Raw genomic sequence first — 13,406 nt, forward strand, 5'->3', positions numbered from 1 at the left:
TGAGATTTAAACTTATCCTCTCAATTTAAGTATTCAGGAATGAAATATTAATGTGTTATAAATAACATTGCATCTGGCCTTTTTCTCTTGTAGGCAACACGAACACGCACATTGCATGAAAATTTCTCTTAATATTGTTCTACATTTTCCACTGGAAAAAAGTTTCCCAAAACCCTCTGATGTACATTCATATTCAAATCTAAATTACAGAAGCACCAGAAGGTACTCCTGCATTTCCACTTATGTGTTTCACCCAAGTTAAATTTCTTAATCCTGCCAACCTTTGGGTCCTCAAAACTTCCTTCCAAGGAGATGCCACAAGCCAGTAGCAGGGTCTTGTAGTGCTGAATGAAGTTATACATGACAAGTGAGCGCTCATGCTTCTCCTGCAGGTACAGCTGCAAATGATGCAGTCTCTCTGTTACAGATAGGTTTTTGTCCAAAGGTGGTGGTGCCAAACTCGGACTGATTTCTAAAGTAGAAAATGCAACCGTAATCAACATTTTACCCAATGTAAAAGAAAAGAGAGATAATCTTAAATGCAACTAACTAACATAAAAAAAAGTACACTAGGACAGTGAATTAGTAACAATAAACCTATACAGACTTTGTCTATTTTTTCAAAATAGACGTAATTCCAAAAAACATGCTGTGTTTATACTACTAAATAAGGAGGGCCAGGAATCAAAACTTAGCGATAAGAGCAGACTGGGCCTTGTTCTAATGTCAGATTTAGAGTGAAAGCTAAAAGAGGTTGAAAGAGAAAAGCAGGTAAGCTAAAGAGAACGCAGGAGTAAGTCAAGATGTAAGTGGTCCACCACACGAGCAGCAGTTCTTTGCTTGTGCCAATCACCTGGTAGTACAAATCTATAGATAGCAACTTGTTCAAGCCTGCTGAACACTTAAAGTGATGAAAAATAACATGGTTAATTTACTCCATCACACAACTGAGCTGAGTAAAGAATAACCGTAACACTTCCAAAAAACTATCACAAGTACTTTCTTGAAATGCATTGTCACATAAAGCAGCACAGCCTGTCTGCTCACTTACCAGTCTGGTCTTGCATCTGCTGCAAAGATATATAGTAGGCATCTTTTCCACCCCAACAGACTGCCAGTCCAACTACCAATATGTCTTCACAGTATTGGACAGGAAATCCATCATCTTTGACCTGCATCCACTGGGGAGAATTTCCTAAGGGAATATTTTTAAGTTATAATTACAAAATGACATCTATAAATATAGGAGAGTTTGGTTCTGGAAAATGTAGACACATACAGCTGAGCTTAAATTTGTTAAATGTGAATATATACCTTTATTTCTATCTATATGGAGAAAATATCTGTGTTTCTCTTTTTTTTCGGGGGGGGGGGGGGGGGGGAGGAGGAAAGGGGGACGGTGAAGATGTTTAGGACACAGCAGTTTCTCTTCTCTTGTAGTAGAAACAATCACAAATGCAGCATTCCTGCAAAACTCCTAGAAATCTCTTCAGAAGTTCAGGCAGAACAACACTGCTTCCTTTCACTCTGTAAAACGTTACAGATTTGTCCATCGAAACTATATTTTCATAGAGAAATATTTTTGTAGTTGTTATTATGATTATACGATAGCAAAAAATATAACTCTACTCAACTCTACTCCATCTTATGTTTTTAAACAAATAGCTTATATGGCAGCAAACAATCTGCAGCAAATGCATACTTCTGTGGGAAAGAAAATTAAACACTATTGCAAGAATCCAGAGGCTGACCCTGAATTTCATACACGGATACAGTTTACCAAATTAATATTCTCCAAATGTGGAAATATTTGCTTCAGAAGCACTCTCACAAGTACTGCTGCCTGGTGGAGACCCTGAACAATCCCTAGAGGTCACTGTTAAATACATAATTTTATTTAAATTTATACTAAAATTTATGACATGGAATGATACGTGTGATAAAGGGACCTCACAACAGATTTGTTTAAAATTAGATATGAGATGTTAAATACGTTTAGATATTTTCATATATACAAACAAGCTGCTAACACTTCACTGCAACCAGCAAAGACCTAAGAGTGCAATGTCTGACATCAGTTCTCCATTCTCTACTAACATTTATCTCCTTTGCTTTACTGAGATAGACAATATTAAATTAGTGCCAGTAATTTTCCTCCTTTTTCAAATTCTTTTCTTCATCACTGCTGCTTTAAGCTGAAGATGCCGTCATGTTGTTCACAAACATGGAACTAACCTTGTTTGAATCTGCCACCAATTGTTGATTTGGTTGACAAAAGACATTTTCTTCTTTCACATGCCACTGAGATGGAGAATCTGCTTTTCTCCTTCCATTCTGCAAGAAAAGTCTGGAAAAGTGTTTTGTCACCTGCTACATCAACAATAGTGAACCCTTCAGCACTTGAGGGAGTGAGTGGAAAAACATCCTGAGACAGCTGCAGTGAAAAGTCTTTGTCTATAGTGGAATCATCTTTTATCTCATCAGCCTCAGTTGAGGCTACCCTCTCAACTGCCTGCTGCTCCGCGTCACTCTCGCAATTGTGCTGCGGCAGAACCAGTTGCTCTTCATTCATGCTGGCAACCTGTCTCTTCCTTGCAGATTTCACAGAGAAAGATACAGAACTTTTTGGAAAAAGCTCTTTGGGAGGTGTTGGAGGAATAAATCCGTTACAATTATCTGGTGGAGGATAGGATGTCCTGTTGCTTCCCCTGAGCATAAGCGTTACACAGTCTGATTTTTGATTATCCGAGTCTTTTGTTTTGTTTTCTTTAACTTTGCAATAGTCTTTTAAATCCCAACAATTAGGCAAAGGCTCTAGCTGATGATGTTCAAATTCAAAAATTGCATCTGGCTTTTGATTAGCAATTGAAGCAACTAAATTTCCTTTCAGACAGGAGTTTCTTACATTTACTTGAACAAGTTCAGTGCCTGAAGGACTAGGCCATTTGTCTAGTACATCCTGAAGTCCTGGACTCAGTTCAAATGAGTGGTCAGTCCACACTAATGGATGGGTTTTCTTATCTAATACTTGCTGGCTACACTGGAGCTTTTTACCATGATCTACTTCTAAATCCTTTGGATTGGAATCATTTTCACAAATCACCATGTTTCTTAATTTAGACTGACCGTGAGATGTACAAGGAAAATCTCCTAAAAAAGTTGGGGAGTTTGCATGATCTAAAACTTCAGCTATGAGATCAGAGAATACTAGAGATGCATCATTATTCTGCGCTGGATCCTCATGCTCCCTCCGATTGTCACTGGCATCAGATTTATTCTCAACAAGACCACCTGCAGGAAGCAAAGCTCCCTGCCTCCCCTCAGCTTCCTTTCTGTCAGTTTCCATGATGTTCACAGCTGAGAGATCACTGACATTAGTGAAGCTATCATCAAACAACAAGCCATCACTCATATTCAGGCTTGTATCCATGACAGGATGGTATTCTTCTTCCACAAAGTGCTCCCTATCAAGAGGGCAGGTTGCATTATTGGGACCTTTAGAAGCACTCCCCCCTTTCAATGAATTTTGGGTCTGATAATACTGTAGAAAACTGTTTAGCTGAGAATCAGTCACTGAGTAGTCACTTCCTTTAACGACAGGTGCAGATTCTATTTCTTTTGCTACAGGCTGTGCATTAAGTTCTTCAGACTCCAAAATTTTGTTATTGCAGTGCTGATCTGTGCTTTTTATAACATTATTTGTTGTGATAATACTTGATAAGCCTAGTTTCCTTACTGTTGCATCTAGCCTTTCCCCAGTAGCATTCCCAGACTGCAAAGTGCTCAGTTTCATGGAGATTTCCTGCTGAGATACTACTGCCAGTTCTGAATCCTGTATTCCCTGCTGTCGCGTGATTTCAGCTGCTGCCTCCTGTTTTATTATCCTCTCAGTCTGAGTATCCAACTGGAAGCTATCTTCAAAGTCTGTAGAGACGCAAATTAAACCAGAGGATGGACAATTCTGAACATCATCTGCATCACAAATAGCTCTGGATTTTACTATAGAGTCTTTCATAAAATCCTTAGGATGATCGTAGCCTTTTTGTAGTGCTCCAGCTTGTAACAATTTTCCATTGGGTATTTTGTTCCCACTTATACCACCATTCTGGATCTCAGCATGGTAGAATTTATCACCACCAGGACAAAAGTACACAGACTTCTGTTTCCTATTGTCATCAAGGACACATATATTTCCAGAGCAGTTAGTGTTTACACTACAATGACCTGCATCTAAAGCAGTATGCTGCTTATCAACCTTCAACTCAGCAGAGCTCACATCTGTTTGCATTTTATTGATTTTATTGTACTTATCAGCAATAGTTTTATTTCTCTGTATTCTAGCCTTAGAAGGCATTACTTTACTTTCTACATTATCATGTGTCTCCTTGTTGATGTATGGAATACTCTGTAATGTAACAGTTGCCTGAAAATCTGCTCTCTCCATATGCTTGCCTTCATTGGAGTTAGAAAGTTCTGTAAATAAAATATCCAATTTATCTTTTCTCCCTACATTATTTTCCCTCATCTGTACAGAATTTGAAACCTTTTGAGTTACAGACATTTTTTCTGGACATTCCTTATTGTTTTGGTCTGAAAATAAGTTATCTTTAGAAATGCTGGAGAGGAAAGCAGGTTTTTTAATGTCCATGACAACCATATCTGTATCTTCAAGCAGTGACTTCTGCAGTTTTGAAGAAGCGTTTTTGTTCCTAGTCCGGTTTAAATGTGTGTCCTCACTTCTTAACAATCTAGAGGCTGAAGACATTTTTGCTAATGTTGGTGTCTTTCCTTGCTCAGTATGGAGTTCTGGATTTACTCTTTTGGAATCTGTCTTGTTTTTGACCCTAAGAATTCCTTCCACATTTTCTTTGTCTCTGCTCATATTGGGCCATTTTCTAGCACTGTGGGCAGTATCACCATTTCTTTCATCTGCTTGAGCCCATTTCTTGCATGTGACTTCACTCTCAAATCTAGAGCGTGCTGTACTACTGCTTAGCCGCCTTTTATACCCCTTTTTAGTATCTGATATGTTTCCAGACTGAGAGCCAAGGCCCTTATGATTCTGAACTCCACACTCTTTTTTGTTTAACATCACAGAAGATTCAGAAGATAGCTCTCCAACTGGCTTATGTGGTCTGTCTTCCATCTCTGACTCACTGCTGATCATAGATGATGCCTCAAGAAAAGACTCTGGGTTCCACTGCACTCCCATCGCTGCCAAGTCCTGCTGAAGAAGTTCCCTGGCTTCCTCCACAATGAGGGAAGCTGCTTCACTTTCTGTTAAGCCCTTCATTCCAGCCATCCAGATGCTGCGCACAGTCCGACGCTCCTCTACCGATTCTTCATCTTCATCCACAGCCCTGCGACCACTAAGGGAAAGGCAACAAACAGATGTGAAATTTATGCAGAAAATAACAAACAACGTGAGGAGCTGACCTTATTCTGCTCTGCTCCTATTTCAGTTAGTGCTTCTGTGAAGCCATAATGCTATGTCCAAAATGCATCTTGCTTAATAGGAGATAACAATTTCAGTTTTCTACCAAATTTCAATGATGTCAATGAAAGATATTACTGACTACATCTACAGTGCATACCCTAGAAGAATTCCAAGCTTCTGCATTCAAATACGTGCCCCAGATAAGTCCCAGCTCCCTACCGGGATAAAATCTAGGTCTGAATTGATCCTCTTCCGTGAACTCACGCAAAGAAAGGTAACCTCAGGAGCACAGATCAGAGAGGTATCATGGCAGAGTCCAACAGGTACCTGATGTACGAATTTTGACATTACGCTAACATGAAAATCTCAAGAGAATCTGAAATTAAATACAGTAATAAACCATGCACTCATTTGATCATATGGCAGAGCACGAAAGCATTAGTCTTTTAGAGGCAGCAAATAGCCTCCAAAAACCATTTTCAATTCAGGAAGAGGAAAATACAGGTCTCACAATCTCTTGCTGCAAATACAACATGTTATTATTAATTTCAAAGTAATCATGTAATTACTGTGATCAGTCACAGAGACTTACAAGTTATTTTTAAGTAACATTTAGCAACAAGTCCCAAAAGATTGTCGAATTTAATTACAGGTTTCATCCTGAAATCCTTCACCTTGTAAATGAACTTCTGACTTGACTTCTGGACTCACTGATTTCTCACCTTTTGAATGGTACTGAATTCTTCAGAGCAGTTGCCACATCATCAGGACTGGCTTTAGCAAGATCAGCAACTGTGACAAAGCCAGCGTTGTAAAGCATCCTTGCACGCTGTGCATTCAGCAGAGAGACTCGTACCAGGTCACAAAGCTCCCTGTGAACCCCAAAAGTGAGGCGGCTCTGGAACTGGGAGAGCAACAGCTCCATGTTGTGCCAACCCAATCGATTACAGAAAACTGTTACCATGCCTGGAACACAGAAGTTGCATCAGTCTCAACTCCACATCTGAACAGTCACCGTCTTCACATTTCTCTTTCCCAGTACTTACAGAAATGGCCACCTAATTCATGTTTATTACAACATTCTGCTTAGGAACTGCTCTTGCAGAAGTCAACTTTATCTAGAACTAAACAGTTCATAAGTGAGGTAGAAATTCTGAACAAAACTGCTTTTTTAAAGACTCTAGTTATGCAAATATGAAATGAAACACATGCATATCCTGTAACAGGATATAAACCAAACACACTGAAGAAGAGTGGAAAAGCAATGATGAGAGGCACTAAGAGAAGGCACTCTGCAGTAATGTCCTTACAAGAAGAACTTGACTTGCTCAATTTCAGTTACTGACAGCACTATAGGAGCTAGCAAAGTTCACTATAAAGATTATAGCTGCAGTCCTCAGAACATTGGAGGAGGAAAAGAGCAGGGAAAAGACAGTTTCTTACTCATAGATTGTATTTATAAGAGTATGAAAATAACTGAAAGACACAGCACACCTCACTGCCATATTTTAACAGTAATTATAGAATACAGCTTTTTTATCATCTCTCCTAACTATATGTCATGTCAACAGTTCATTTTACTTTCCAAATTACTCCTGATCCTGCACTTATCTACTTGATTGCTGAAAAAATGATTAACACTGGGAATAGAGAATTGTGAAACCATTATAACAAGAAGTTATTTATACTATCAAAATTAATTTAAACTACTCAGCATCAGTTGGCGTGACCTTTTCATTTTGGGGCTTTGACTCATGCTGCAACCCACGCATAGGGTTTCACAAGTTGAGATAAAACTGTATTAGAAACTGAAGCTCCATCTACAGAGTAACGAAAGACTTGGTTTAAATAATAGAAAGAAATTCTCACATGGTGAGCAGCTACCTCTACTCTTACACAGCCTTCTGAAAGAGGTTATGGTAAATATGGCCTCTCTGACCTCTTGTTATTTGGTGATATATGACCTGGAAACTATCCACTCTGATTTTAAAACTGTAAAATTATGTTTTATGATCTATTACCTTTGTAACCAGGAAAAAGCCACTCTGTCTCAGAGATCCAAGACCTAACCCATTCTGAAATGTTCTCTTTCTGATACAGCAAAGATTCAGAATTGACTTGTACGTTTTTCCACACTTAGTATCAAACAAACTTTGTTTCTGCACATTACACAGATGGTTCCCATAGCCATTAGCATGCTTCAGCACTGCTTGATTTCACCCAGCTGGCCCCATTCCCACAGCATGCACCGGGGTTCCATCTTAAAGCAGGGGCAGCCACAGATAAAGCTATAAATTTGGAAGTGGTTTTACAAGACTGCTTGTTGCTATACACTGTGACTCTTATCTCCTTACCTGGAAGGAAAGAAAATAGACTACCTGAAGTTTCCTGCTGAGTTTTTGCACACAAAACTCACCTGCATAGGTGGCAGCAGACTGCTGTAAGGACTGAAGTTGGCCACGACTACAACCATATTTGTTGGTCATATCTTTTAAGGGAACTTCACTGATCAAATCCAGGAGGGCAAGACTGGTGAAAAATCTAAAGAATAAAAAAAAAAAAGCATCCTCAGAGATCATCATCCAGGTCACATTAGAGTACTCTGTGAATGGGATAGACAGAGTAGTACTATAGCATAGCACAATAAAGAAACACAGAAGTTGGCTTCCAAATAACACGACACAAACATCTTCTGGCAGTGCGTTCTTGGTACAGAGCACACTGGGCCCATGGTGTCTGTAGATATATCTGACCTAATCAGGTCAGTCAGCAAGAAAACCACTCCCTGAAAACAAAGAACCTATCAATTCTTCAAGCTATAGACTCCTGTCTTTGCACATTCAGATCTGTTTGTGGCTACCTTTTGTGGATGGCCATTTGTCTGTACTGTTTTTCGGTTTTAGCTGTAATTTTGCCTTTTACAGAGCGAGCCAGAAAGCCTTCTTCAATCCCCACCAGCTCAGCCACACGCTTCATTGAGGCAGGCAGCTTCTCCCATAAGCAGAAAAACTGGTACCAATCAATTGTGGTCCAATCCTCGTACACTGGGGTGACCTAAGAAAACAAGATAATGCCAAAAACTATTTCGGAGAAACAGAGCAGCTCTCAGAAACAAAAACACAGTCTATAGAATGTGGTTGAGGCATCCCACACATAACTCAGAGGCACTGAGTCATAACCACGTACCTTGAAAAAAGTGAAAGATTTTCTAACCTAGTTTTTTAATATTTGTACTGATTAGATATGAGATATGATACGATCCATGTGGGTATTCTAGCAATGAAAGAACTTGGAATCTTTGCCAGATCGCTCCATAAATCTGAGCCACTGTAAGATTTTTTAAGTAGTGTTTTTATTCTCTTTTAACAAAAGTGACAGATTATCTGTCAGCCTCTTAGAACCACAATAACTACTGCCATAACACGTGATAAAGCAGTAGGAAACACAGGTTTTGCCAGTACTTATTGAACCTTACCTTTACCTTGAGGACACTAAGTCTCAACTATTACTTATACTAACAAAAAAAGTTATTCAAAGCTTTCACATACTTTTAGACAGAAAAACAGTTCTGTTATCATTCAGTCAGCACAGTCAGTTTGAATATACAAGGGTATAACTGGGGCTGTTCAGTCTGGGGAAAAGTAGGCTGAGGGGAGACATTATTGCTCTCTTCCAGTGTCTGAAAGGTGCTGACAGCAAGAGCAGGGCTGGCCTCTTCCCACTGGTGACAGGATGAGGGGAGATGGCCTCAAGTTGTACCAGAGGAAGTTTAGGTTGGATATCAGGAAAAACTTCTTTATAGAAAGGGTTGTTAAACACTGGAATAGGCTCCCCATGCAGGTGGTTGAGTCACCATCCCTGGATGTGTTGTCTTTTTGCCATTTGTTTTTAAAGAAAACCCTTATCCTAGACTAATATTTTTGTTTTAATTTAATTATCTAAAATACAACTTGTTCAAATTCATTTTTGTAAAAGTAATAGACTCAAGCCTGAGAAATTGAAAGCATTATAGTGAATAATTCCCCTGCAACTCATAAGAAACCTGTAAAGAATAACACTTCTATTTAAAAAAAAATCTTCAGCCTTGAAAATGAATGAACTTTGCAAGAAAGTGCCTTAGACTGGGTTAATGGAAGCAAATCTCAATAACATTTTGCTTGAAACTGTATTTGATTTAGAATAACATCAGACAATCTGCTGCAACAAGAAAATACAAGATAAAAACAATTTTTTAAAATCATTGACTCTACCTCAGAACATCAACAGAATTCTTTTTTTTTCTTTTTCTTGTTTTAGAGGTACAAACGGAAAAATTCACTGGTGCATAGCATAAAACAGATCACTTTGCCTAGCAGGAATAGAACAAAATATTATGTGGTCTTCTAGAACTACAGAATAATGTGTAAATATGGGAAACTAGTAGGTTCTAAATAAATAAATAAATAAATAAATAAATAAATCCATTTCGGTCAGTAACTAGGCTAACGAATACAGCCAAAACATTCCCAACATCCAGCCTCCCCTTGATTCCTACTTCAACAACACCTATAATGCCAAGCAGATTCTTCTCGGTGTGAACTCTTTTTTGATTAGTCTGGTAAAGAGAATATACTTTACACTTAAGGAGGCTAAAGACATCTGTCAAATCTGGGGTGATGCTTGAATGACAGGCCTCGTAGCCATGAATTGTAAGATGTTCACTGCAACTCCTCACTAATCTTGACAGGTTCATGATTTCTTCTCCAAAGGTCTCAAATAGCAGTTTTCAAGTGCATATGCACATAACCCTTGACAAACTCAAAGGATTTAGCACACTACTTCCTTTCGCCCTGGCAGGATCATCAAGCAAATAAACTCTATCAGAGATAAATGAACCCACAAGCATCCCACTCACAGGACAAAAAAAATCACAGAGTTCTCAGAGACTTTTTGTGGGCAAAATAGATGCTAAACCCTCCAGTGTTTTCTGAGCCTCCAGATCCCAAACACAAATCAAAACCAATTAGTTTAATCATCTTCAAATGTCTCAGAAAAATTGCAAGTATTCCACCTCTAAACCTTATAAACTTCTGACATCTTTAGAAGTCAGGGGTGATAAAAATGGGCTTACATGGATATGCAGCATCAGTCTACACTATGGAAACAGGTTAGCTCAGAAGGACTTTTTTCCATCAAGGATTACTCAAGCAAGGTAGAAAAAAAAAAACAAAACACGTGTCCATGGAGCCATGAATTGTTTTCTCTCAATCATTTCTTTTGATTTTGAAGTAAAAGATTCAAAACAGAGAATGAAAAACCTACCAGATAGACAATATGCAGATCATTCTCCAAAACAAAGCTTTTCATAGCTCGCTGTAGGTCGGAAAAAATTTCCATTGCTTCCGTTGGTGAAAGAGAAGATGAAAGAGTAGCAGAGCCAAGATGCGTTGGGTGAAAAATCTTTGCTGTTAAAAATAAATAAATAAATAACACATAAATACACAGTTAAGTGTAAGTTTATACCTCACATTCATATTGCAGTGTGCATGGATCTCTCCAAAAATAATGCCTCCTATTTACTTCCATGGAAACTACAACAGATACAAAAAGCACAATTATATCAGTAGATAGAGAAAATTCTCAGCTACAAAACACTGCTTTTACACAGACACCACCACTAGCTGTGCATTTTTGACAGCAATGAACAAGAGCCTGCATGCCATGCTTTAAAATATCTGCAGCAACGGAGGTGACTCACTGTCACTGTTACCACTGCTGAAACCACCACCCACTGCCCCACTGTGCTCACATCCACTGCTTGGTCCCCAGAAACATTCAGCAAGCATTAAGGAATGTCAATGGGTGCCATTTTTTCTGTGTGGAGGAATTCAATGACATGCTTTTGCTTCACACACACTTCCATGTCAGTTGCCATTTTTCAGACTGCTCCTCTGCTGCCTTCTATCACACGGCAGCATCATGTAATGGAATAATGGTGGGAAGGTTAAACCTCTACTGCCATGTCACCAACATCTGTCTCTGCCATCACAGGCCAACATAATAAAATAGGAAGCATAACTTTCAAAGCAGGCATCATATTTTACAGATTCTATTAACTTTTTCCAACTGCTTCTTCAAACAGAAACGGAGTACTGCTCCACATTGAAGGCAGGAAATTAGAAACAATAAATTAAGATATTTTCGAGAGCCTACCCTAGGTTTTTTTTAGAGGCCAGATCACAAATTTCGATCCCTCTAACTACGGAGATTAACACTTATGGTAGCTATTTTAACAAAAAGCATCGCAATTCCAGCTGACATTCTGCCTAGGCGTTAATGGACTTTTCTTTCTTGAGAGCATCAACTACATCATCTTTCCTTAATAAAAGACATACAATCAAATTGTAACATGGATTCTATTACTGTAAAGAGTCTCATCTGAAGCCATCTTAAGAACATTGCCCAAATAAGGAGAAAGTGCAAACTAATGCAACGAACAGTTCTAGTACAGTACTTCACTCTCTCAGAATGTACCAGTTCTTCTTCAGAAAAAATTAAAATTATAGTCTATAATTCATCTGCGCAAATCCTGCAGTAAATGTTCACCTTTTTTAAAGATAGCTGAGAAACCTGTAGATTAGAATGTATCAGTCTTAAGGGTGATGTGCAGAGGCCTTCCAAGAACTCATGATGCAAAAATGTTTAAGCAGGTATGAAGACAAAAGCTAAAATCTTCTTGACACCGTTAAAAAAAACAAATGCATCCGACATTTACTCATCTGCAAAAGGTACACTGGTTGAAAACTGCTAACTGCAATCACTAGTAAGAAAAAGAATGCAGAACAACAGTGTTACCTTTCTTATCATTGGCACATTCCAGAATCTGAATGAATTCATTCTCCAGCAGCCATGCTATACAAGCTTCAATAGGTCCTTTCTGCACTTTGTCTTGTTCTTTCTCATTTTCTTGCTTGTTCTCTTTCAAGCTGGATGCAAGAAGAGTGCAAGAGGCATAGGTCTGCACATCATCTGGAGTGCTGGCAACTCCACTCACAATGATCTGTTGAAGGAAATGACTTGCTCATCTTGTCAGAGAAACAGCAGGATAGAACATCAGATCTGAGAAAAGACTGATCCATCACCTACTCAAATTTTAAAGAACCATTACAAGAGAAGAACATGAGCCAAATTAACTGCCAACCTTTAAGAGTATCTCCTGACAAAAAGTTAGACACTTCATCAAAAAGTAAAGGGACTTAATAATAACCTTATCCTAGTATTTTGAAAGTGAACATGAACAGAGTAGCAATTTAGAATTGAGACTAGATATAGCCATTTTGCTTAGATCATATTGCAATATGCAGTAATCTATTTATTATTTGTTTTTCACATAACTGTTTTTCCCCTGTGGGTCACTTACCTATGTGCATCTTCCTTGAGACAGAAAGGTATTTCACTAAAAGCTCTCTTTCATGACTTCAGAGGATTTATTTCATGTAATAAAGTGCTCCCACCAGAAAGGAGGACATCTTTAGATAGTTCTTATGTAGAAAAGTAAACTCAAATTTGGAATGGTCTGGTTAAAATTCTATAACCATGGAATCACAAACCAAGCTCTAAGTACAAAAGATGCTTTCATAAAAGATAGTAGGAACAGTACAGCAAAGAAAATCACTCTACTTAAAATGTCTAAGCTCAGTTCAAGCCCAAAATCAACTTTGGAAAAGCAAATAAGCTCATCTATGTGAAAAAAATGAACATTTATTCCTTTTTTAATGAAGTTTCAATGATTTCTGGTAAAAGAAGCAGATAATTTTAGGGCTGATATGGGAAAATCTTTAAGGCTCTACAAATGTTATTTAGCCTTAATCAGTCTAGCAAGCCTCAGGAACTGGTAATATACAAGTATTTCCTATTGAAGACTGACAGATTATGTTATTATGCTTGAAGGTTAAGAATTACACACAATTCTGCCTGCAGTTTGAGTATA

The 13,406-nt window shown here is 38.3% G+C and overlaps 1 protein-coding gene across 1 annotated transcript in view; it reads right to left on the bottom strand.

Annotated features, from left to right (window-relative positions):
- POLQ (DNA polymerase theta) overlaps positions 1–13,406 on the bottom strand; it is a gene marked incomplete at both ends in the record, with an annotated part of 55,294 nt that overhangs the window by 21,084 nt on the left and 20,804 nt on the right. Inside the window, 8 exons of the mRNA XM_079549345.1 lie at positions 282–472; positions 1,052–1,195; positions 2,236–5,369; positions 6,160–6,403; positions 7,854–7,978; positions 8,298–8,491; positions 10,739–10,881; positions 12,272–12,476. Of these exons, the coding sequence (XP_079405471.1) occupies positions 282–472; positions 1,052–1,195; positions 2,236–5,369; positions 6,160–6,403; positions 7,854–7,978; positions 8,298–8,491; positions 10,739–10,881; positions 12,272–12,476 (4,380 nt within the window). The remainder of the gene's footprint in view (positions 1–281; positions 473–1,051; positions 1,196–2,235; positions 5,370–6,159; positions 6,404–7,853; positions 7,979–8,297; positions 8,492–10,738; positions 10,882–12,271; positions 12,477–13,406) is intronic.

The sequence above is a fragment of the Tetrao urogallus genome (assembly GCF_951394365.1).
Source record: "Tetrao urogallus genome assembly, chromosome: 1".
Lineage (NCBI taxonomy): Eukaryota > Metazoa > Chordata > Aves > Galliformes > Phasianidae > Tetrao > Tetrao urogallus.